We start from the raw sequence: 27,032 nt of genomic DNA, 5'->3' as shown, positions 1-27,032 counted from the left end.
TGTTCTTGTAGTTCTTGTTCTTGTAGTTCTTGTTCTTGTAGTTCTTGTTCTTGTAGTTCTTGTTCTTGTCGTTCTTGTTCTTGTCGTTCTTGTTCTTGTCGTTCTTGTTCTTGTCGTTCTTGTTCTTGTCGTTCTTGTTCTTGTCGTTCTTGTTCTTGTCGTTCTTGTTCTTGTCGTTTCTGTTGTTGTCGTTTTTGTTGTCGTTCTTGTTGTCGTCGTCGTTCTTGTTGTCGTCGTCGTCTTGTTGTCGTCGTCGTCGTCTTGTTGTCGTTGTTGTTGTCGTTGTTGTTGTTTTTGTTGTTGTTGTTGTTCGAAATACAAGAAAACAGCCGAATTGGCGCGCGTCTTTTTCCTCATCGCCGCGCGGACCGTTGCGAAAAACAGAATGCACGCTTTCATTATTTGTTCCCGTCTCTCAGTCTCGAAACACTCCTACCTACGGCAAATCGATTTCTCGTCAAAGAGCTCCGCACGTGGACAGGTGAGTGTATATATACCTGGAAAAGCCACTAAAACCGTGTCAGATTGGATAAAAAAAAAGGAGGCGGGTGCAGTTTTGGCGCTACTATGTATTGCTAACAAAGACCGCGCAAAGCAGTTCTCTCGTGGGAAGCGAGAGAGAAAGGGAACCAAGAAAACGAGAGAAGAATTGGTAAAGTGTGAACACGGCGTTAGTTGTTGCTTTTTTCCTCGAGTCCAATGTTGGGTTATTTATATTTAGATACTTTCACGCCGCGAATTGCAAGCTAAAACCGTGGTCGTGCATAAAATCGCACAGTTGTTATGGGGGGGAAAAAACGCCACGTCTATACGTAGCTGTAAATATGTTGGTTTTTCTTCTTCTAGTGCGCGAGGAGGAAACAAACCGACAACCGATATAGCGTATTGTTCGACTTGAACCGTTCGGAGATATTTTTTTCCTCTAAAAAAAGGGGGGGGGGAGAGGAAGAGTTCCTTGGCTCTTCTTTTCGAGCCTTAGCTTCTCACTATACGACTTACTTTAAAGAGCCACGAGAACTTTCTTACGACATCATTGTAACCTCTTCGGAGATTCGTGGGACTCAAAAACGGAGTTAACGTGTCTCCGTAAAGAGAGTCAAATACTCGGCAAGAACGAACTCACCGAAAGAAGTACCATATACTACTTTTTTCCCCTCAAAAACTGTGGGATACAAGACATGATAATCATTGTTAAGATTTTTGTTGTAGCGCCCCCCCCTCCTTTTTTTCGCCCTACAAATGACAATGGACCGTCAGGCTTAAGTAATTTAGTGCCACCTTTCTGTGTAGCTGTCAAGACGGCAGATGCAGATCAACATTATACCGAAGCAGCTTTTTGCACTGTCGGTCCTTTGTTCGCACTGAAGTATCTTATAACAAGTCCTCTTGAAAGGCCCTCGATACTCGCAACCGAAGCACAAACGTCAATCAAATCAGTTCGGGAGAACGTATTCTTCGAGACAAATGCTCGCAGGTCATAAATAAAAGCAGATTCGTCGCATTGCCATCATTTCCACCAACGCACGAAAAGAAAAATGCGGCGGAAGACGCCTCCTTGTGATTCGCGCAATAAAAACCGTGACGTCATAGATTTTGAAGGCGCCTAGTGGGTCCTGCGTAGCTTCCGATTGATAAAAAATGAAGCGCCATCTGTGGGTGCCATAGAGTTAGCATACGAAGTTTACCAAGACTTCCTCGAGCCAATGTCACTAAAATATGAAAAATGTATTTAGGAATTTCTGGCCAGGCGCGGACGTTTCAGCGCAGTTCCAAAATGAGACAACCTCGATTTCCTCTGCTAATGATAAACTTGTGATAGCGAAATATATAGCATTAGGGTTCTGAAAGAGCAGTTTGTCAATCTAAACCTAGTTGATGTTTCTCTTTGGTGTCCCTTTAAAGTTCATTCAGGTATCTTGTAAAAAAAAAACGAACAAAAGAACAAAGCGGCAAAGCTAAAGAAAAACCCACAGTTTACCCACGGAGTGAATGATGGTTGGGGGACAAACGTTCGTCAGTCCGTTTGTGCTTCCGTCCGTCCATTCGTTATTGCTTCCGTCCGCCCGTGCTTCCGTCCATGCGTTCGTCCGTTCGTTCGCATTTCTGTCCATCCATCCGTCCGTCTATCTAGTGAACACTACAAGTACCGCCATCTCACATCTTTTCATCATGTATTCATCATATACAAGCGCCCTCGTGCAGCGGGCATTCTAAGGACAGCTCTTTCGGGTATGTGCCACCGGTGGTTACGCACTACAACGAGGGACGCACAAGCCACACCATAAGGAGCTTCGCCCCTAAAAGCACGGACTAGCCTGGCTACCATCCGGTTCACTATCCTAAACAAGACAGATTACAGTGGTATGCGAGAAGGTTATTCAAGCGAAGCAGTTTAATGACGATCACTGCGACCAATGCAGCAAGTAAATGCTGAAAACAATCATGAATTCCAAGCGAACTCTACTGGGGCGGCAGCATACGTCGAAATAAACATAGGCGTTTTTTTTTTTTTTTACGGAGAGCGCCGACAGTCGTGCACGCAACTAACCAACGAGTCGAAGCCGCTTTTCGAACAATCTGTCGACGTGGGGAAAATGCGAAACTTTCTCGATCGAGCACGTGGCTAGGCGGTAATTTGGCGTCAGCGAAATATACACTGTAGTGGCAAACAGATACGAATAGCGGAAAAAAAAAAGAAAAGTGCTGTCAGCCGGTTTTTTCCATCGCTATCGGGGCGGGCGTACTTTCTGTACCATGCATGCAGGCGTTCGTGTGGAAATAGTGAAAGGCTGGCGGACCGCAACGCAGGCAGTAAGGTTCGACGTTTTGACTATAGACTAGTAAAACTGAAAAAAAAAAGGAATTGTTTTCTTTGTGTGTTTCCCTTTGAAACAGACTGAAGAAGCTATAAATAAAACGAATGAGTCAATACAAACAAGATTATACAAGTACATAATTTACTAAGTCAGTGTAAAGGGAGTAAAATAAAAGAAAATAATCTCGATTTCTTTCCCTTATCGGGAAAATAAAAGCAAAAGACGCTTGGCGTTTATATTCCCGGCCTATGTTTTGCGTTCTATCGCCCTGCGCTATTCTCCCTCCTATTTGTTTTTTTTTTCTTTAGCCCACGCCGGAACTCGTACCTAATTCAGCCACGCGCTTAGATGGGCGACACTTCACCTGCTTCAAGCAACAACGACAGCCATGCACTCGTATCCAGGCAGCTATGTAGTGTTGCAACGTACAAACGACAAGCGACCTCGATAAAAGATCAGCTTTTCATATCAGTAACAGCTGATCAGCGACAGGCTCACGATCGACAATGCACGAAGAATGGGAAAACAGCGCCTTGCAAGTATACGCATACGACCGGCGCAACTGCATTGATTGATTGGTTGATTGATTGATTTATTGATTGATTGATATGTGGGGTTTAACGTCCCAAAACCACTATATGATTATGAGAGACGCCGTAGTGGAGGGCTCCGGAAATTTCGACCACCTGGGGTTCTTTAACGTGCACCCAAATCTGAGCACACGGGCCTACAAACCAGTGCACTGCAGCAAAGGCCGCTTGTCGCGCGATGACATCGTCGCCTCTACAAAAATCTGCAACTCGTAACAAGCTTCGCCGAAAAGGAGATAACTTCAAGCTACAAAGAAAAAAAAAAGAAAGCGTAGAAACGAGGAGAAGGAACTCGTCACAATAGGCACTTCGATCTGAAAAGCCGGAAAGAACCGATTCGGACGTCGTGGCAAATTGTGTTCTCGGGGGTTGGGCAGCGCTGAGCTGCCGGTGTGTACGCGTGTGCAATGCACGTGTATCTTATTGCGCGGGAAAAAAAAAGTGGCGTTCGAGCAGCAGCGCGCGCCAAGTCGTACAGTTTGCGCTTCAGTCGCTCTTGGATTGCTCTGGTCGTCTCCCTGACTGCTTCGTTGAATCGGTCGTACGAAATATTACCTTCCTCGTATCTACATCTTCATCCTTCCTTCTTTTCTTATACGTATACCGTGGGCATACGCTAGACGCTCGGGATACGCAACTGGTATGCCAAATCACCCGAACGATAACGGAAGTATACAATGCGGTGTATGTACAAGCCGTCGATTTTCCCAACGACAGATGCGCGGACCTCACTCCACCTCACTGTGTGTGCGCGTGAGTGTGCGTACCTGTGAGTGATTCATGGGGTGAGTGGAATGAGTGAGCGGAACGTTTGGGTGAGTGGAGTGAATGAGTGGGTGAGCGTGTGGAGTGAGTGGGTGTCACATCCGACACTATAACTAACGTTTTTTGTGAAAAAAGAAGAAATTGATTGATTGATTGATTGATTGATTGATTGATTGATTGATTGATTGATTGATTGATTGATATGTGAGGTTTAACGTCCGAAAACTACCGTAAGATTATGAGAGACGCCGTAGTGGAGGGATCCAGAAATGTCGACCACCTGGGTTTCTTTAACGTGCACCTAAATCTGAGCACACGGGAAGAAAGAAAATGAACCATTAACCTCAATGTGGCTATAAAATACCAGCTAGAGAAATTTATCTATCGTTAAATTACGGGATGAAATAGAATTAGAGGAAGCGTACAGGCAAGCGTACGACCACGCCAAGCCAGAATAAATGTACGCGAGCTATGTATTCCGTTCAGAACTTCAATTAAAAACGATGCCTTCCCATGCTCTTTCGCCCCCTGATCTGTTGACTTCGTTAGTTTGCGTCTAAAAAAAAGAAAAAGCCAACTCTTAATCTACTCCCCTGCTGCTAAAGGCGAAACTATTTCCGAACAGCAGAGATTTCTTAACACCAAGGAACACATGAAAATCGTCAATATCTCGATGAACCATTCAGTGGCGATTGCGAACTCTTCGTATGCTAAGGAAACAGCCGAGTCCCGCCAACCCGCAGTGACGGTCGACAGGTCGATTGCGATCAGTATACGAAAGAGTAAAAAATCTCCGATTTCTATGCAAGAACGCACAACTGAAAATCCGGATTCGCGATGTTCGCGATTTAACGAAGCTTACAATTTGTAGATTTTCTTTTTATTTAAGCGAAGCCCCCAATTTAACCAACCTTTCGATTTAACGAAATTTTCTAATTAACGAAGTTTTTACTGCGAATTGCCGACTCACTAACGTTGCGAGTCGGTTATATCTATAGAAGTCTTGTCGCCTAAGAGGAGAGGGCAGAAAGACAGTTCCATATATTGACATTATATCGAGGGGGGAGGGCACAGCGACTAGGTGGGGGGGGGGCGCCAACTTAGACCCATATAATGACATGATAGGGAGTGGGCGAAGATCCCCCTCAAAATCCTGCGCATGCGTATGGTTATATAGCTTTCAAGCCAATAAACTTCGGTAACTACCGAGCACTGAGCTGGGCGGGCGCGCTTTGGATTCTCATTATTTTTCATTCCATTAGCTATTATTTATTGTTCATGTGTAACAATGAGCTCTATAGCGTGAGCTTTATCCATCGCACACACTCTCAAGGCCTGTATAAAACGAAGTATAATGCCCGTATTCACAAACGCTCCACGGCTAGACTTTCACCATTCACTTGACAGAGTTCAGCACTGCGCCGCTGCTCGGCTGAAAATGGCGCTGCGCTACACAATAGTAGCAGCAAATTATCGCTGATATGCAGTGACCTGCCCCGCCTAGAGATGGCGCTCTAATCGGCTTTCTCAAGTGAAGGTGGGGCGTTGAGTCAAGGGGCGTTCTAGAATGCGGGTGTATATCTATTGCAGTTACGCGAAGTCCCGATACCGAGAAATCAAAAGCATGCGCCAACTTGGCTAGGTTAAAACAGCGTTGCATGCAGCGTACCCCGAACAATTGTTCAGTTGTGTCCGGAAGACTCGTCTATTGTACCGACACGCATGCGACCCAAACCAGTTTTACCCCCGTATTCTAGAACGTCCCTTCACTCAACGCTTCACCTTCACTCGAGAAAGCCGGTGGAAGCGCCCTCTCTAGTCACCACAAGTCACTGCATATCAGCGATAATGGGGTGCGATTCTCGAGCAGCGCAGCGTCATTTTCAGCTGAGCAGCGGCGCAGTGCTCTGTCAAGTGAAGGGCGAAAGTCGAGTCGAGGAGCGTTTGTGAATACGGGGGTTAGAGAAGGCACCCTAAGTGCAGTGTACTCGAGTACGCTGTCCAGTGTGTGTGTGTGTGTCAGCTGGTCTCCTTTCTCTTGCAGCTCCTAGTCATAATATTTCTGATGACCTCGTACGGATGCTCTCTGGTGGGGCTGTGCCATCCAAAAACGGTAGGCCATGCACACGTATGCGTAAATGTGCCTCGAATATGCAAAATTTATGTCAAGCACACAGAAAGTATGCTATGGTTGTAGAGGTGTGCTGTGGCATGCCTGCACAGACTGCACCCGCCCCCCTCCCCCCCAGTTCACCGTCAAAAAAAATGTGTATTAAAATAAAAATACGGCTGCTCACACACGTCAATGTCGGCGCTGGTCAGCTTTTTGTCTTCTTGTTTTTTTTCTCTCGGGGTATGTTTTTATGAGCACTTGACTTTGTCGTACCATCACCATATCACTCATTTCACTCATAACGTATCATCACCATATCACTCATTTCCGTTAACTGTTTTTTTCTCTCTCTGCTATGGTATTTTGTGTTTTTTTCTTGGCATGGCTGTTTGCTACACCGCGCTCCGCCTTGCTTCTCGTGTAGCCTGATGCTCGCACCACCTCGTGAACGACGCATGCGCAAAAGTGATTCAGTCTTAGCTGTTTCACACATGTCCGTAGATGTTCGTATTATGGAAAATGGTAACGCATTGACTCTGCACTGACTTGCGAATTATTTGTTCATTGATTGACTGATTGATTGGCCATGGTCATTCAGTTGCTAGTGATCATAGCGCGAACATAATAATAATAATAATAATAATAATAATAATAATAATAATAATAATAATAATAATAATAATAATAATAATAATAATAATAATAATAATAATAATAATAATAATAATAATAATAAATAATGGTTTCAGGGGGCTTCACTCGTCAAAACAAGGCACTACGCGGTCTAGGAATGGCCGCTTAATTTTAACCACTTATACAGGGTCCTTCACAGTGAGTCTATTTACGCAAACTTTCTGGGCGATTCGTGCCCTATAGAAAAAAAAAACGGCCGCCGTGACAGGGAGTCGAACCGGCGTCCTGCGTGCGACACATATCAGTCGTTAAGCCAGCAAGGTGGGCGACGACGCTCCCCTGTTTACCACCTTTTCGCGCTGTGTATGGTTCCTACGGTTCGTATGAATATACGGTTCATATGTACATAACAATGTGCATATACATTTGCAGAACAGCGCGATGCACAGAACTAGGTTTCTACGTGGAAAACTTCCTTGAACTATAGCACTCTCAATGTTCATTAGCGTCTCCCACGCTGCACTCACCCCCGTATTCACAAACGCTCCTCGACTCTACTTTCACCCTTCACTTGACAGAGCTGAGCACTGCGCCACCACTCGGCTGAAAACGCCACGCTACTCAAGAATCGCAGCAGACTGTCCCTGATATGCAGTGACTTGCCGTGCCTAGAGATGGCGCATCCATCGGCTTTCTCAAGTGAAGGCGAAGCGTTGACTGAAGGGAGGTTCTAGAATACGGGGGTAAGTGTTTCGCGGCTATGCCAGCAAAAAAGCCAGAAAGTCAAAGGAATGAAACTGGGTATTGCGTACTGTTATCATTATGGTCTCGAGTAGTTCGATGCAGCAAAAAGAAGGGAGAACAAACATCCCCTGAACGCACATATGGCAGCCGCTGGCAAATCGAACAGCGTGACGCGTTTCTGCACCCACAGCTCGTAGCGGAAGCACCGAAAAAGCTGTCATGGTCAACGTGGGAATGCTTTTAGCACGGCCTTTTGTCTATCCGTGGTTATCTTACTCTAAACGCACCAAGGCGGTATTAGTTGGGTTTCAAGCCGGTAGACGAAGACGGTGCAAGAAGGGGACAAAATAAACGTACTTTTTAATGCGGCTTGCTTGCCGAAAGAAGGTTTACAAAAGAATGGTCCCAACTGCGTGATCTGCAGTACTTGATAAAAGAATGCCGGGAACAAAGGGGGGGGGGGACACCAACGCTGATAAGCGGGGAGCGGTGCGCAAACGGAACATTAGCAAGTAAAACCTGCTTATCAAAACAGGCATAGGCATGCGAAGAGTCGTGGCAACGCCCCCTCCATACGAAGTCAATGAATGGAATGCACTTTGCAACTCCGCCCCCATCCCTCAAGCGCGCCAGCATATGTCAATGGGGATATTACGGGTCGCCATAGAAACGAAACTCGGTTCTTCTACCTGGTCTTGCAATTAACGTACGTGGAAGGCTACATACCTGTCTGCCAGCTCAATATCGTTATAGAACAAAGCCTTTTATTAAGGCTAAAGCCTTAGATTCCCCATCAAACGCAAAAAATTCACCGTCACCTGCGTCTGTGTCAAGGCGGATGCAAAATAATCGTGTGACATCGTCACCGTATGACAGTATCATGACGTCACTAGCCGCCAAAATTTGTGGCGTCGATGTGACGTCACTCGACGGGACGCCACACGATGACGTTATCATGTGATTGATATATGGGGTTTAACGTTCCAAAACCTCCATATGATTATGAGAGACGCCGTAGTGGAGGGCTCCGGAAATTTTGACCACCTGGGGTTCTTTAACGTGCACCCAAATCTGAGCACACGGGCCTACGACATTTCCGCCTCCATCGAAAATGCAGCCGCCGCAGCCGGGATTCGAACCCGCGACCTGCGGGTCAGCAGCCGAGTATTAAACACCGTTGGGTGCAGAAAGTTTTCGGGAAGGGGGTATTAGTACAATCGACTGAAAAGAAGGGGGAAAAATGGCTTTCCCCTTCGAGTACTCTTAGGTGAAACCATAAGGCACACCGGGAGCATTTGGAGCCATCACTCTTATAGGAATATTTATTATAGTATAAAACGGCCTCTTTATTTCATATCGTCTGGGAGTTCCAACATTGCCAAGACAGTCCCAATATACCACTCAACCATAAAATCGTACGATAGATGAGCGGGACGCGACCCTGTCCAGCTATGACCCAGTCCAGCAACAAGCCCTGGTCGGCCGAGCCCAGGCGGTGGCGAGAGCCAAAAGTCTTCCGGGCCATACGAGGTCCAACCAATAGCAATTCTCTCTCTCGCTCACTCTAACGATCACATAAAAATACCAAATATCACTAGCCAGCTAGTCAAGCTGTCAATCAAGAAATGAGACTGTCGGTTTTACGCGAGTATGTACTTGCAGCTCTCCCGCTTTCGATATACTTTTTACAAAACATTGCACCAGTATGTAGTCTGCCTTCAATTCACACTTTTGTATAATGCCTTCTATCAATTGGGGCTGCCTTTCCGAACTTGAGCTCATATACTCCTCGCCCCCCCCCCCATTTTTTTCTCGATCAAACCGCAATTTGATGTCCATAGAACGCTTCATATTAAACGGCACACCGGTCTCTAAACTGGGTCTGTATAGTGCACGAAAAGAAGGGAGTGGTGATCGGAAGACGGGTTCTACGAAGCCATCCACCTCTGCAACTATACGGCGTAGTTAAAGTCGCGAACGCTGCGAAGACGACTCCCGGCCGATAAGGAACTGGTTCGGTATCGCGGAACGTCTCTTTTCTTCTCTCTCTCTTCTCACTGTTCCACGTAACAAGGGAAGTCGTTCACTTTCGTCCCAATCGCGAGACGCGGGCAAACGTGAGCGAAGAGCCCTCGATAAAGCGTAGCAGTGATAGCACTTGTACTTGTTCGAGGCGATGTTTTCCGAACGATAGAAAGAGAGAGGGGGGGAAGGTGCTTACACACACACGCGCACACACACACACACAAAAAGAAGAAGAAGAGCAGCGACCTCGCATCGCTCCACAATCATTGCTGGATTGTGTAGCGCGTTGGGTTCAAGTCAAAATTGATCAAGGCGAGCTAACTGGTTTAACTCTCTTCTGCCTGTGTTGTGTGTTCTGTCTTTTCCTTGCAAATGAATCTTTTTTATGGCGCACAGAATTTGATGGCAGTGCAGTACGCGAAATATCTGGCGCCACCGAGCGCACAAAATTGAAAACCCTCGACCGATACGTCTCCGATACAGAAGTCTCGTCCTTTATCGAGGTGACACGTCATCTCAGGTTGTTACGTTTCATTGCTGCCTGGATACGAACGCACAGCCATCGTAGTTGCCTGTAGCAACTAAATTGCCCGTAGAAATGCCTGATATACTCGCACCGAGTCAACAGACAAACACAAGAGCAGTTTGACGCCAGAAACGTGACTCGCTCTCTGGATTTCGTGCCGGCAGGTTGTGCCCCCGCGATCTCCGATGACAGCGCAGCTCTGACTGACTGGCTCGCCCTACGCCGTCTCCTCATGCCGACAAGAGCTCTCGCTGAGTGGTGCGCCGTCCTCAGACTCCTTCGACCGCGTCAATATTTCCTATCTTCTCCTTGCTTCTGGGTGTCGCTGTCCCTGCGCCACGTTCTCTCCTTCCCCCTCTCTTTCTCTATACCTTTAATCCTATACTTTTAATCCCTCCACACACACCCCTCCCTCGTGAGCTACTTTTGAGGTGTCGCACTATGATGCAGACAGTTACGGGGCTCACTTTGATCTTCGTTTCTCTCTTAAGAATCACATAAGACGCCAGAAACGAGGCCTTCGGTAATGGGGGCATGCCGTCAAACGTGCAGGCGTAACGGTCCGACACTTCCTTTGTTTGCCAACTGTCGATCAACAATTTTGCAAACGATATCGAGAGATGTGCAGCCCACAAATGCAACGTTTTTTTTTAAGGAACATAAAATTATAGAAAAAAGTGTAACAATTTAGGATACTTTGTAATCTACTGTGGGACAGCAAAAAGCCGTCGCAGTCTAATCGCACTACGTAACCATAACACTGATGATGATGATGATGATGATGATGATGATGATGATGATGATGATATGTAGGGTTTAACGTCCCAAAACCACCATAAGATTATGAGAGACGCCGTAGTGGAGGGCGCCGGAAATTTCGACCACCTGGGGTTCTTTAACGTGCACCCAAATCTGATCACACGGGCCTACAACATTTCTGCCTCCATCGGAAATGCAGCCGCCGCAGCCGGGAATAGAACCCGCGACCTGCGGGTCAGCAGCCGAGTACCTTATACGTAACCATAACACTGTGTTGAGAAAGATTGTTTAACAATTTGGAGTATACTTCGTACCCTGCTACAGAAGAGCATTATGCCGTCGCACGTAAACCTTCAATCCTTGTTCTGCGTTCAAAACAAGTATTAGACAACTTAGAGTACTGTGTACTCTACTACGGGACAGCAGTAAGTTGTCCCGGTAAAAATGAAGCAAGAGTGGTTTTTGTGATTAGAAAAAGTGGGTAACGATTTAGAGCACAAGTTACTCTACTATGGGAGAGCTTAAAGCCGTCCCGCGCATCTCGCTAGCTGTGTTTAGAAAAAAAATGTTTAACCATTTCGAGTACTTCGTACTCAACTATGGGAGAGCACGAAGCCGTCCCGGAGCTGGGGGGGGGGGGTTAGAAAAAGGGGGTAACGATTTAGAGCACAGGGTACTCTACTAGGGGAGAGCTTAAAGCCGTCCCACATGCCTGAATACACAGGCATGGTTCAGTGTGCACCGACCACATGCCTGAATACACAGGCACATGCATGAATACGCAGGCATGGCTCAGTGTGCACGCCTGAATACACAGGCATGGTCCAGTGTTAGCTAATCACGTATATCCACCAGGTGAATGATTATGTTGGAGGTGAGGCAGTATGCACCACATCATGAATCATGGCCTTCTATTTTGTTCTGGTTAACGGCCTTTTTATTTTGCTCCTGCTAACTATTCGTTCTGTCATACGATTTGACAGATGCGCGGTTAAATGTCGGTGTTTTCAGGCGTTATAGCCTTTTATTTTGCTTGTTCTGGTTAGCAACCATTTGATAACCTTCTGTCGTTCACGTATGTTTCTGTTCCTACATCTGCTGTAGACGCAGGCGGCGGTTTATGGACGGAGGAACATGGGGTGATCTTCAGATGCTTCGCCCCTAATAATCTCCGCCATTAAAAAAAAATTGGCCCCGTATCTGCATATTACACTGCGAATGTCATCGAAAGACGATAGTCTTGCGTCTGGAGAGAGTGAACAAAACGTTTACTTGATGTTCTGCGCAAGAAAATCGGTGAATGGTATTCTGGAAGCGCCGCGTTATAGTGCGCATCAACGAACGCATCAAGTCATGTCACACGTGAGACATGAGCGCCATCTGGCAGTTATCTTGAAAAATAAAGCGCGCGCGCGGTGTGCGCGCCCGTCTCGGAGGCGATAAGGTGTAGAACGCAAGGCGACGGGTAGGTGCCACCACCGTGTCGTCTTAGCAAAACGTTGGAAACGCTTGTTTTTCGTGCAAGCGTTGCATGGTCAGCGCAGCGTGATAAACGCTACGGTCCTTAGAATTTCTTTTGTATGCCTTGTCTAGTAAAAGATATACATACAAAATATTGACGTGTTGTAATTGTGCCTCAGATATGCGCAATGATTGCTTTTTGATTGACAATCGCACAAGTTTGAACGCTCCACCTTGCGCAGTATTGGTGGGCGCTACGGATGGGGTCGGTCGTTTGGGGTATCGGCCGGTCACTTCGATGCCTTTTCGTGTGCCGTTAAGGGTGGACAAACAAACAAATGTACAGAAGACAGAAAGATTAATTTTTTTTTTTTTGCGTCGAAGGTGCCCAAGAAAGACTATCATGGCCTTTAGAAAGAAAATGAAACCGTTGCATCTTTTGTACTCTCTCTGCACGCAACAAGCGCTTTCGCGGCGGAGTGAGGTTCCGGCGGCAACAGACCACTGCGCCTGGTGCTCCTTACACAACTCTGTAGGCCACCACGTGTATGCATACATATCGCACTGCACGTATATTTCATCTTTATTCATGCGCGTGGCGCATCACTTCCGAGACCGGCCCTCGAAATAGACTAAATAGCCCGGCTCCTCACTCGCTCTCTGTTTCTCTGCAGGAGCTATTCTGTGCCCTCCCGTACACGCCTACTATATTTATGCGCATCATTACTTGCTTGCAGCACGTCAAACGCTGGGACTAGGAGAGTTAAATGAAGGGTTAGAGCTCAACTACCGTTCATGTATGTGCTTGGGTGTGTTTGTATGTGCATGCCAAGAGAGAAAAGAGGAAAACAGGGAGGTATTAACCATGATGCTAGGATCCGGTGTGCTACCCTGCACTGGGAAAGGGTAATAGGGGGTTAAAAGCGAGATAGAAAATAAGTAAGAACAAAACAAAACACGGACACACACGCACACACGAAGATAATCCACTCAGAGCCGTTCAAACAGGCGAGTAGTTCGCAAGAAGCCCCGTATATAGCGATTGTACGACCTTCTGCGACGCTGTGTCTGCATGGACGACGGCGTAGTATACCTTCCACTGACAGAGGCTGGTCATCGAACTTGTTGAGTGTGTTAGAAAGAGTGTGTTTTCGTATGCATATTATATGTATGGGATGGAATACATTCGGCAATCATTCTCAAATCATGAATGTTAGATAGGCTACCACCATTCCCTCATGAGGAAGGCATATATATGGCGACTGCATCTTACTGGTACTTACCTACAGAGCAGAAGCCCGGAATCTTACAAAGAGGGTTCAACTTAACTGTGGACGATGCGGTGAGCAATGCGAATGAAAAATGATGTAGGTAGGTAAACTTAAGGAAAAAGAAGAGAGCAAAGTGGCTCAGGGAACAAACGGGTGTTAAGGACTCCTTAATTAGTCGAAATCAAGAAGAAATGGGCGTGGGCTGGCCATGTAAAGCGAAGGCTAGATAACCGCTGGTCATTAGGAGCGACGTACTGGATTCTAAGAGAGGGCAGGCGAGCGAGGAGGGGGGGGGAATAAAGCTATGTTGGTAGATGAGATTAAGAAGTCTACGGGTATATAGAGTTACCGCAGCAAGCACGGAACCAGGTTGATTGGTTAAACTTGGAAGATGCCTTTGTCCTGCAGTGGGCGTAGTATAAGGATGATGAATGACGAAGATATACACATGCTGTATTGCAAAATTTTGAGAGGAAAGTTCAAACCCCCTTGTCTTCCCTCGGCTACGCCAGCCAATGCCCAACTATGTGGCGAAAGGAAGCACGCAGATAAAATACACGCACGACGGGTCCAACGAGAAACCTCGGAACAAATACATCACGAGTGAGGCGATTTCGTTGCAACGAGAAGTCGCTGTTAGTACGTTAAATCGCCGCTAAGCAGCATGCACAATCTTCATCTTCAGAGCCCCGGACACGTACAGCATAATTTCTCAGGCAGCGAGCAACGTACGCTGCACGTTACTGCGCGCACCTGCGAGCGAGGGCCTACAGCACTTACGGTATACTGTATATTGCGCTCGAGCGACCCGTTATAGCTTGAGAATAGACTGCAGACACAACCTCCACCCCCTTTTCTTTTGTTCGTGGTTGCGACGTCGTATAGTGTATAGACCGACTTCCTCCGTCGAGGACGCGCCACAGCTGGGACACAGAGCGCGACCTGTCGCCGCATCGCTTTGTCCGTGACTGAACGCTTATAATAACCCGCCACTTCATCACATACGACGGCCCACCGTCGTCGTATTCGTCATTGTGCAAGCCGCGGCATTTTCGTGCAGACGTCATTGCTTTCGCTGCAGCCTCGTCGTGGAGCGCTCGTAGGCTTGGGGACAGCCGTGATTAGAGGGGAGTTGAAACGATTCTAACACTCCCCGAAATCATTGAATGCTTTAACTTTTTTGGGTGACACGCAAGTATTTCCACGTCGTCACATCGACCGCCAATTGCCAAAGTTAGCCGTTCTACGCAAAACAACACCTCTCCCCCCACTCCCTCTCCACGAGAAACGTTCCTGGGTACGGCCCTTAGGACAGCAAATGCACACATCAGTGTTCTCAAATCTTAAACAAAGTTAGTGGCACGGAAATTGCTGTGGAATAGTACCGAATAACTTCTTTTTTTTTGCAAGCTTTTTGGGCCAGTGCCTCATTCACGGTAAACGGCGCTTGTTTACCATTTTCTTCTCCGTTTACCATTGCGAGTGAGCCGAAGAGAAAGCAATAGAAGCCGCGTATCAGCTACATTCTAGCTGCTGCGCTCTATGAGCAGAGTGTTTGTTGCTGCCACGGAGATAAGGTAAGAAGGGCCATGTGTGTCTACCACGAAAAGAAAAAAAAAAAGACAAGAAAAAGAGACGCCAGTCATTCTACGAAGACAAGGCCAGTCGCACCGTATTTGGAGCACGTAAGCGCGCAACCAACGACACACGTGTTTGTCCCGCGAGCAGCTCTTATCCAGTCGTTGTCCTTATTTGGCAAACATGGCAAAGACGAGGATTGCCGCCAAAACACCAACGATACTCGACTCGAAGCTCTCGGCAGTGACAGATTGGTGAATCTTGATCACCTGGACTTCTTTGACCTGTAGATGCAAGAACACGGGCGTCATTTTATTTACTGGTTATTGTAAAGGCAAAAGTCTTCCAGGCTTCGTGGAATTTGACCGGTGGTGGTGGTTAGAAGAGGAGAAAGACCCCTAATTTCTGCAGCCCGGTCGGGAGCACGGCGTAGTGCCGGCGTTCTGCGGCATCAGGGACGAGTGATGGAGAAGACCACGTTATGGCAGGCCCGTAGCCAGGAGGGTGTTCTCGCCCCCCCCCCTCCCGAAATAGGTATAACGGGGGCGTTTTACATAGGAAAAATAATAAAGATAGGTATTTCTTCCCCCCTCCCTGAAAAGAATTTCTGGCTACGGAAGTTACGTTACAACGTTTTCATATGACTTCACAATGACGTCACCGTGAAAGAGCCTAAAGTTTTGGCGTCATCATGGCGTCATCATTAAGTCGCGTGACACGTCATGGCATAGCGTCGCAATTTGTTCAAAAAAATGCTCCGGTCACGGAGGGATAATGAAAAAAAATCACAACATATCCAAGGACTGAATGGTGATGAGTGGGGCGAAGCGTTCTTCCGTCCTTGCATCCCTCCAACCGTGGGTCGATTTGTCCGTCCGTGCGTCTGCCCGTCTCTCCGTCCGTCTAGTGAACACTTCAAGTACCACCATCGCGCATCTTTTCATCATGTATTGATTATATACCAGTACCCCCATCTTGCGGGCATTCCAAAAACTAAACGAGACGTGGCTACCTACTACAAACATACATCGAAGACGCACGACGCACGGCTTAAGGAGGAACTTCGCCCCCTAAAGGTCTATACCCTGTGACACATACCCGCTCTCTCGTGTATGTGCCACTGGTGGTGTTGGTGGTGGTGAAACTTTATTGTTGTGCCACTGGTGTTTTCTTATTATTATTATTCGAAAGACTACCCTGCATAACAAGCATAGATAAACACAGGTTCATCACACATAAACAAGTTGCACTCGTGCATAAAGTTTAACCGAGATCGATGGAACGGTCCTCTTATCCACTCTTTTAAGTCCAGAGGGCGACCGCCACCCTTAGTTACAAACGATAACGGGACGAACGGGTGACGCCATGAGAAGCTTTGCCCCTAAAACTAGGTGAAGTGCCTACGACGTTCGAGGTCGTGCAAAAGCACATAAGGTGCATAAGGCTTTCGAAGGATGGCAGGGTAGATTCAGTACACCGACGTGGACGTTTCAAGTGTCTAACTCAGCCGTGCGACACCTACAAGCTGTTGCACGAGTGGTAACAAAAAAAAAAGAGTGACGCAGAATTTTTTAGTTACCTCTCACGCCAAGCGTAATGAACTTCTGCATTACTGCGTGTTGACACCGACGCCACCGATGGTCAGTTTTCATGCTTGGTAAGACATCCAACGCCTTTACCTTCTATGGTTAGTTTGCTGGTGTTCAACGTCCAAAACCCACGATATGAATATGTAAGACACCGTAGTGGAGGGCACAAAAAATTTCGACCGCATGGGGTTCTTGAACGCGCAACTCAATCCAGGCAGACGGGCCACTGGCATTTTGGTCTCCACCGAAATGCAGCCGCCATGGAGGGGATTCGATCCCGTAACCAGAAATCGAGCTTTTCGGCTTTAACCAAAACGCGTCCTCCGAGAGCCGGCAATAAGGTCATTATATATATTTTTTTTCGTCACCGAGAGTCACTCGCGTATTCACCTTTTCATAAACGCCTCCCTGGGCGCCGCCATAGCCCTCCTTGGGCTGTGCAAATTGGCGCGTCCCCTCGAAATTGCACTGACAACGCTGCGCCCTTAGCCTTTGTACTCTCGCGCACAGCCCATCATGGTGGTGTTTTTTTTTTCCCCTTCCTGTGAAAAGGTGCATACGCTTACGAGACGTGGCCGCCGCCGTGCAGAGGCGCCGTGTCGCCACAGCAGTCGGTTATCGGTCGTCGCCGTCGCGAGTGTCCGAGTCGACGCGCGTCCGGCGGAATTTCCCTTTCAGGAAAAACAAAAAAAACAAAAGAAAAACCGGTCCGCGCGCAATTGGTTGCAGTACACCCGACGCAGGCGCCTTTCTTGCGACACGTCGACAGTGTAGTTAGCGGCGCAATACGGTCGACAAGAACAACGCCTCTCGGTAATCTTAAAGTGGCAATATGTGGGGTTTATTGGATCATTCCAGCGACTATAGGCGGCGCAGCGGAAGGTCGAAATGGCGGATGAGACGGCGATGTCGCGAGCGTTTACGTCAGCGTCGCAGAGCGTGAAGACGCGTTCATTGGTTCATGACTACTGAGAGACCCAACTGCGTCGCAGTTTTATCACCGTGTGACAACTTCGGAGCACGGCTACACGGCGCCGCCTGCGTCGCTGGAATGACCGAATAACGATCCCAAACCACGACATTGCCACCTGCACGTAATGGGTCGAGGGCAAGGGCGGCTCTCACCCTAGAAAAGAAAATGAGCTCGCGCGATTGATTGATTAAGACTTTATTTTGGCCCTGAGAAGACGCAGGGAAGACCGCGCGCCACCCAGCTAATCCCACGTAGGGACCGTCAAGCCGAGCTTGGCGGCCTGTTTACAGGCGGTCTGGACGGCCAGGGTTTGATCCTTAAGTTCGGGGCTGCGTAAGAGCGCAGCCCACCTGTCCTCGCTGAGTGCGGGGCCGATGGCTTCACATTCCCACAGCACATTGTTGAATATTGCTAACAGTCCACAAGCGGGGCAATCCGCACTTGTGTGCTTCTTTGCGCGAGAGTCATCGGCGACGGACGCACTTTTCGAGAGCTGCCTACGTCGTGGTCAATTAAAAGACCCCTTCTCTTATGAAGTCTCGTGACAATATTCATGATTACGAGGGACGCCCTATTGGAAGGCTGCGGAAGTTTCGATCACCTGGGGGGGGGGGGGTTCTTTAACATGCACTAACATCGCGCCACACACGGGCCCACTAGCATTTCAGCTCCACCCAAATGTGGATGCCATGGCTAGGTATCGAACCCACAACCATCGGATCAGCACCAAGAACTGCAACTGCTCCTCCACCACGGCGGACATCACCTCTTCAGTGGCGTAGCCAGGGAGTGGCACACCAGGCGCATGTCCCCCCCCCCTTTATTTTTTTTCGCCGTGACATACACAGCGAAATTGCCACATTGAGGGGGTAGCCCCCTCTCCCTAAAATCAAGAAAGGGCATCCCCCCGAAAAATAATTCTGCCTACACCTCTGCATCTCTCACTCGTTGCTGGAAACGAATCGGACGGAAGATACTGTAATACTATTAAAAAGGACATACAATACTGTAGGTACTTTCATTTCATTTCATTTCATTTTATTTCCTTAAAGACCCCTTGCGGGGCATTACATAAAAATTGAGCAGAAAACAATCGTTTGTCCTAGAGTGAAAGATGATTAGTGATACTGGTTGTGAAGGTAGAAGTACAAGTAATGGCGGGAATGTCGCCTGAAAGGCCATTCCAGGCAACTGCTGTGCGAGGAAAAAATGATGTTTAAAAGGTAACGGTGCGTGCGACTTGAAGAGGATGATTAGTTCGTTGAGAGATGTGCGCTGGGGGAACAAAATCAGGTGGCATGCGCATCGAGCTGTGAAAAAACTTATGAAATAACGAAAGACTGGCGAAAGACTAACGAAAGACAGCTCATTTCATGCCTTTGCAAGTAGTTTTCATGTGTACTTACAAATAATTAACTTTTTTTAGCGCAGCTTTATAGGCGCCCGTTCCTGCTTTGAACGCAGTTACATTCAGCGTTGTCGGCGTAATCGACAGAGCGAACGAGAACGAAAGAGAGCAAACGCAGAGCCCGTCGATACCACGAGCCACTGGTCTCTCTAACCTCGCTTTCTTCCTCCGTCACGCGCGCTAGCCGCTAGGTGGGAGGTCGTACGCATGCAGTGCTGGCACGTGTACTGCGGTTACCTTCGCTTGTCGTAACGTGGACGTCGGCGTTTCGCTCGGGGTTCGCGGCCCGCCTGTATTGCACAAAGAGGTGTCCGTAGTTAGGGGGCGTAGGCAGAAATTTTAGGAGGCGAAGCTCGTCTTAGTCTAACCTTGTCCTGCGTGAGGCGTAACCGGCAGTATCTCCCGAACAGTGCAATAGATCGCGCTGTCTCCTCTTCACTTCTCGTCTCATTTCCTATGGGTGGCTTTGGTCGAATAGAAGTGTGTGAAATACAGCGGACGAACGCACGGACAGACAGACGGACGGACGTTGCACCCCACTCATCATTCACTCCGCGGATATGCTCTTTTCTTTTCAGGGGGAGGGGGGTTTTTTATGAAGTGGCTATCTTTCGTTCTCTACGCCATGGCGAAAAAAAGTTGTGGGGGGGGGGGGGGGGGGCACGGTTCGGTGTGCCACTTTCTGGCTACACCGCCGTCCGTAGCACTCGAGTGCTGACAGTCTCTGCGGCAATGTGTAACAATCGAATGTTACATTGCCACAACACGCGGACGGCAAAAACTTCGAATACTGTTGGCGCCACCCCAGCACGAACCTGCGCTCAAAATTAACATGAGAGAGTATCTTAATCATCCCTGGATATTTTTTGTCGCTATCTCAACGCTATGTCAACCCTGTCGACTTCGGATCTGCGCGTAACAAATGGGAAGGGGAGGCGGGTTTTGAAAAGAAGGATTTGGGAGGGGGTGATATGCAGACACAAAACGAAGACACGCTCGTGTGGTCGCGACAGCTGTTCCACAAAAGCAGTCAGTCGAGTGCGTCGTCATTATTACCCCCCTCTACACTCATCTCCCCCCTCCCCTCGCTCCCATGCATTTTTTTCCTCGTCGTCTTCCGCTGCAGAGCGTATTGTTCATACGGCGATGTTCGAATGACCCGTTATTACGGCCAGACTAAGATCATAGCATATGCGAATAGCGCATTTCTTGAGGCAATGGGTATAAAATACGTTCGGAGCCACGCATAGATATAAAGAAAATTAACTTGCCATGAACTGAATGCGTTTTATTAAATCAACTACGTTATTGGTCTCGTTTTTCTTTTCGTGTTTACATACATACATACATACATACATACACACACACACACACTCACACACATACATAGATGCATACATACATACATACATACATACATACATACATACATACATACATACATACATACATACATACATACATACATACATACATACATACATACATACATACATACATACATACATACATACATCAGCCTGACTACGCAAAAGGCCTCTCCCATGATCCGCCAATATGACAATAGTTATAGCGCGAGACCAGAACGACGACACAGACACAAGAACTGTGTCTGTGTCGACACAGTTCTGTGACGACAAAGAACTGTGACGACACAGAGACAAAAAGGTCTCTGTGTCGTCGTTCTGTTCTCGCGCTATAACTATCGTCATGTCATACCAACTAGCCCAAGCTGCCACACTTCCGCCAATATACCCGGTTTTGCGCTTTCTGCTGCCACATAATACCTGCGAAATTTTTAATCTAATCGGCTCCCAAACTTTGTCTCCCCTTCGTGCGTTTGCCTTCTCTGCAAATCCAGTCAGTTACCCATCCTCCAAATGAAAAAAAGCACTCCTTTGCCCAGCAAAATGTGAAACTAGAGCCTAGTGAAATATAAAAAAACAGAAATAAAACAAACATTGAGGACGCAATACAACAAATAAAAAACAACATTGTCCACAAACTGACTTCACATAGGGCATCCGGCCTTTTCTTTTTGTCTCGATCCATTCCAGAGATATCATTAAAATGTAATATCCTCACGGGAGTTGCAGAAAAGTTTGAAGTATAGCACTGGCGCTTGCTGCACGGTATTATTCCTGGCGGGCCTGCCGCGTGTGCCGGCTTGCGCGCGCGGAGGTCGCCAAAACGGCAAGCGCGTTCGCCATTCGTGCGCGCGCCGTATAGTGGCCAAAATGAAAAGCAACGACCCCGGGACCCACACCTGGTCCGTCAGGTCCGGCCTCGCCGAGAGATGGAACGCGGCATGCGAAGCCGCCGCCGCTGCCGCCTTGTTGTCGTTCTCAGCGATGCGTGATCGAGTGGGCGCACTTTTGAGGGAAGACGCTGAGCGAAAGAAAGAAAAATGGGCTGTGTTTCAATTCTTAGACAGCATCGAGCCCAAGCTGCCCGAAAAATGGAACACATTTAGACAGATTTCACGCGACAATGAGCCACCTCGCGTCGAGAAGAAAAAGCTAAAATAAACAAACGTAACAGTCGTAATTTCTGGCTTATTTCGTGTTGAAATAAAAAAAACAATCAAACGTTATTCACATTGAGCGTCTGGGAAAGCGTCTGCTTGTGTGCAGACGATCATTCCGGCGAGATTTGATCCATCTGAGCGATTCGCTGAGCCGAATTCTTATTTAGACAGCAATGTAGCCTGCATCGTATTTGTCTACGATGTGGTCTTCTCGGATTATGATGATGATGATGATATATGGTGTTTTTTTGGCCCAAGGGCCATTTGATGGCCAAAGAGCGCCAGTTCAAGGGACAAGGAATGTGGACATTGATTGTGATTAGCGGCTGTATAAGGGCCATAAAATTCCTCGCGGTAAGGCGGGTAAAACATACAAGTAATAAAATCATGACCATGCCGTGGAAGGTGTGTGTGGTGTGGTCTTCTCGGAGCTGTCTATCTTGCCGGCTACGTGAGAATTGGAATGGGACTTAACATGGCCGCCGTACATTTACCCGTCTATTTAGCCGTCTAAGGTGAGCGTTGGAACACACCCATGGAAGTGGATTTGATTTTTGCCAGGGCCCCTGGACCAATGGACAAAAGAGCTCATGTGCAGTACAAATCGCATAGGCGTGCGCGTTAATGTTTCTACATATTTTTCACCCAATTAAAGAAGGAAATAAAAAAGTACACAATCATGTCTCCTGCTAAAGGGAAAGGCGTGTAGATTCTAAGCAGAGGGCGCTAACGCTTACACGGACGGTGGCGTTGACGTTGGCTCTCACTGCAGCTTTGCGCAGGAAAGAAACCTGGGAAGGCGCAAAAAGCACGCAGTGATAGATATTGGAACATGTCAATCACTGCTAAGGGGCAATGAGAGACAGAACACTTTGATTGAATACAAAGATCCGCCGTCCGCTTTTAGCTAACGCGCACGCTGCGATTTTCAATTGTTCAGCAACGCACATGAAGAAAACACTCACCTGCACTACCTTGGAGGTAAAAATTTTAAAACATGCACAGGTGCACAGGTTAACGCTTCAATACCACGCACAACCACACCTCATGCTAGGTCCATATTACATATTAGAAAGCCAGAAACTTTGTAGCTCCTAGAGCTATAGCAGCCACAACCTGCGTGACCAGCCTCTCGACTAAACTTCTAGATAAGGGTCATTCGGAGCACGCATAAAATATTTTGAAATAGCCAACCACAAGTTAGCGGACGCTGCACAGGTGCAAAAGCGTTTCCGTACCACCCATGCAAGCACACATGCATAGTTTTCGTTCGTGACTTGCATTCAAAATCATTCGCCGTGTTGTAGCCGGTGCTGCGACTGATACAATATGCGCCTAACAGAAAAAAGGTAGAAGTTACCAGCGCAAAAAGACGAAACACTTGAGAAGAAGCACGCACACTCAAGTTTTTCATCGCTTCTTTGCATCACGTTATCTTTGTGGTTTATATGCGTGCCATAAAAAAAAGAATCACAGCATATCCACGTAGTGAACGATGATGAGTGGGGCAAAGCGTCCGTCCGTGCTTCTGTGCATTCGTCCGTTCGTGCGTCCATCCATGCATCCAATCAAGCACGATCCAGCAAGCGCACCCCTCCACGTACGGCAACGTTTAACCAACTCGCCCAAGCAGCAGTTTTAACATGAAAAAATGTCAACTTTGCCGCAAGGGCGCAGCAAAGAATGCGACAGCGACCAACTTAATTGTTATATGAAGGCTAGAAGCTTACTCCTTCAGCAAACACGGCCGCTGCTGCAACAAGCGAAGTGACCTCCGTGCGGTCTATGGCTTCAACGCTAACATTGCGACGAAATCACAACACGTAGAAAGCTATGCGCCATCTGTTGAGCCCACCCTCAAGAGATTAGCACCCAAGCAGCCACCACGTTCTGTAGGTCAAACAAAGCACGGCGCCGGAGGCGCGCAGCCCCACTTCGGCGAAAGACGAGCGGGCGTCTGGCAACCCTTTGGCCCTTCGCGCCACTAGAGTATGGTGGCTAGAATTGGGAGGTGACGCCAGCGCCCGCATATTCGCCGAGCGCGCGCGATCCTCGTTTTCAAGCGCCGCCGCGACGGCCACCACGGCGCTCCTGTCGGCATAGTGATGCGGGCGAAGCGCGCGCTCCGCGCTCTCTCGTCGACTCGCCGCTGGGTTCGCTGGTTCGCCTCTGGAAGCGTGTCTGGGTGTGTGCAGTTTTCCGCGTTGATGTCTCGCTTATGGCAAAATGTATTTAGTTGCTGACATGACAGTGTGAGTGCCGACCTTAGGATGAACTCCAGCACTACGAAAGCGAGGCAACGCCACTGCTTTGCTCCTGGCTGCACGAGCGGCTATGTGTCATCGAGGGAGCAAGGTCAGCGTGCTTCTCTTTTCTCTGTTCCCAAAGACCCTGCCCTCTTCGAAGCCTGGCAACGAGCCGTACCCCGTGCCGACAAGTCGTTGGACGTGAAGTCGGCGCTATGTGAGCTTCATTTCGACGAGCAGTTTATTGAGCGTTTTTACACGCATGTGATAAACGGCGAAACTGTTCAGATTCCCCGAGGGAAACCGGTGCTGAAATCTGACGCGGTGCCAACCATATTCCCAAATGTTCCTGCGTATCTTTCAAAGAAAGTGCCGAAGAAAAGGACGTCAAGAACATCCACTTGCGGCCTACCATCGAAAATTCGGCGTCAGGAACCAAGCACGTCTGCTTGCGAGGAGACAGCTGGCTCGTACAGCACAGAAAGCGACAGTAACCAAATACCTGTTCCGAATGTGCCCGCAATTCCCGACGTCCGCAAGTGTGGTCTTCCCAGCGCTTACTGGGCTCGACATCTAATTGCTGGAGCCGACAACGCCACGGTGTTTACAGTTTGCGCACTAGATGGTGACAAGTTGACTATTGACAAGTATGTGCTAATGACATCAGATGAAAACAAACTTCAAGCGACAGCTTTTGTGCAAGCCACAAAAATAAAGACCCTTGACATTACCGACATCGAAATGGCAGAAGAGTTGCTTCGCGACGTCGACTCCATGATACCATGCAGAGGGTTTGGTAAAACTGGTGAATTTGGAGTGAATTTAAAGTACAAGGAGAAGACTTTTGATGGCAGAACCTTCAGCCCATCTTGCCGTGGGGTTGCTCCAACGCCAGAAAAAGCCTGCCCACAATGCAAGCACCTCAGAAGACTACTCCTGAATCGTGAGTCCTACAGGCGAAGAAAAGGCAAAAATGTGGCCCAGTCCCAAAAGCTTTCATACAGGCTTAAGCTGCGAACAGCGCAAGCGAAAAGGAGTCGCCTGAGTGTCCTGCAGGCTAAATCTCTCATCAAACAAATGAAAGAAAAGAATGCACGGAATGATTCTACAGCATTTGAAGAAGCGGTGAAGGCCCTACCCATTAAGCAGCAGCAACAAGTCAAGGCGTGCTTTGCTGCGGCTAAAAGAAAATCCACGAAAGGGATGAAGTATGAAAGTGAATGGGCTCTAGAGTGCCTTATTATGTCCATGAAAAGCCCACGCCTCTATGAGCATATACGCAAAAACAACATCATGGCGTTGCCTTCTCGAACATCACTACGTCGATATCTCAAGCGTTACAGGAGTGGATTCGGCCTGAGCGAAAAAGTGTTTGCTGCTGTGGCGGAAAAAACAAAATCTATGGACTTGTTCCAGCGCCATGGTGGGCTGTTAATTGATGAGATTAAGCTATCTGAACACTTGAGCTTGGGAACCGATGGCACCATCGAAGGTTTTGTGGACCTTGGGAAGTTCACACCAGAGAGTGAGCGCTCCGTAGCATGTGACCATGGCCTTGTAGTATTGTTCGTGCCTTTTACAGGCACGTGGCACCAGATTATTGGTGTGTTCGCATCACGCAGCAATGTGAAGTCCGAGACGTTAGGCAAAATAATCCTCGAAGCAGTAGTCATGAGCGAAAACGCCGGTCTGCACGTAGACTTTATCACCACTGATGGAGCTGCGTGGAACAGAAGCATGTGGCACTCATTCGGCATACACGGCAGGAAAGAAAACACAGTATGTAGAAGGCAGCACCCTACAGACCCAGAACGTTTTCTGCACTTCATCTCGGACTTCCCACACCTTCTTAAATGTGTGAGGAACACCTTTGTTCGAACGGGCGTGAAACTGCCAGAAGGCCATGCCAGTGTTGACCCTATTGACTGTGCCCGGAAGCTTGATGAACAGCATGACACGACTCTCAAAGCCATGCCTCATATTAGCAAATCGGTTGTGCATCCCAATGGCGTTGCAAGCACCAAATGTGCAGAGTGCAGCCAGCAGCTCCTACAAGGCGAGAACGATCCATCTCCAGCTGCAGCATCCCTCACGGCTGCTGTTGACCGAGGAGGCCTGCTGTACCCATCAGTCAAGCTCAATGAACTCGTGACCACTCTCGAGAACACTTTTACCCACTGCTTCAGTGTTACAGAAGTCAAACCTGACAGCATCATGGACTTGGTTTCCTTCTTGCAGTTAAGAAAGCTTACACTTGTTGGCTGCCCTGACCACAGTATGTCCCTCACAAACAAAATTATCAAGTTTTATGTTCTTACTAGGCTCCACTTTCATGTCAAAGCCCAGAACAGCAAACGAAACGCTAAGCAGGAAAGAATGAAATTGCTGAAGCTTAGACGCGTGCTCTGAGTTTGATATTGTAACTTTAAGCTCTATTGATTTTTTTTTTGCCGAGTGGAAAGTGATTGTATGCCTCTTATTACTTAGTGCCAAGCGATGCGCTGTCTGTGTGCAATGTTTCAATGTTTTTAACTACTCCCGAGCGTATGTAAATGTGCGTATTTTTTCATTTTATTTTATTTTACCCTGTATTCCATGATGTGCAATAGATCTTCCTAATAATATGATGTGCAATAAATATTTGTTTTATTTTCCTCGCCCAGAACTTTGGTAATATTTTAAAAAAAAAAAACGCCGTCGCCTTGCACTCCAAAACACTGCAGGGATATGCGAACGAAAGCTTTAATTTGCGCAGATTCAACGTCACAGAAGTCTTGCAGCGGCAGCCAATTTCTTTTAATGCTTGAAATGGCGTTCTATCAGCCATCGTCACAGTGAGTTATCTGAATCGCCAATTTATCTGAATCATGCTTCAGCAACAGCATCTTTGAAAGGTCCGCGCGCTCAAGGCGCGCGCGCGTAACTAGCATCACCATTCCGCCGACAGCGCCACCGCCGCGCTGCTCGAAACGAAGGAGCGGCTCCGAGCTCCCGTTGGCGTCACCTCC

General features: G+C 47.8%; 1 protein-coding gene across 2 annotated transcripts in view; it reads left to right on the top strand.

Moving 5' to 3' along the window:
* The window catches only part of LOC119181373 (gamma-interferon-inducible lysosomal thiol reductase), an 88,249-nt gene that overhangs the window by 45,988 nt on the left and 15,229 nt on the right, over positions 1–27,032 (top strand). Inside the window, exon 2 of one of the 2 annotated variants that reach the window (XM_075875275.1) lies at positions 6,216–6,284. The exons of the other annotated variant lie outside the window; for it this stretch is intronic. Coding sequence (XP_075731390.1) covers positions 6,216–6,284 — 69 coding nt within the window. The remainder of the gene's footprint in view (positions 1–6,215; positions 6,285–27,032) is intronic. 2 annotated transcript variants of the gene reach the window in all.

This window comes from Rhipicephalus microplus, chromosome 10 (genome assembly GCF_043290135.1).
Source record: "Rhipicephalus microplus isolate Deutch F79 chromosome 10, USDA_Rmic, whole genome shotgun sequence".
NCBI lineage: Eukaryota > Metazoa > Arthropoda > Arachnida > Ixodida > Ixodidae > Rhipicephalus > Rhipicephalus microplus.
The sequence above is the reverse complement of the archived record's forward strand: the minus strand, read 5'-3'. Positions and strand labels throughout refer to the sequence as shown.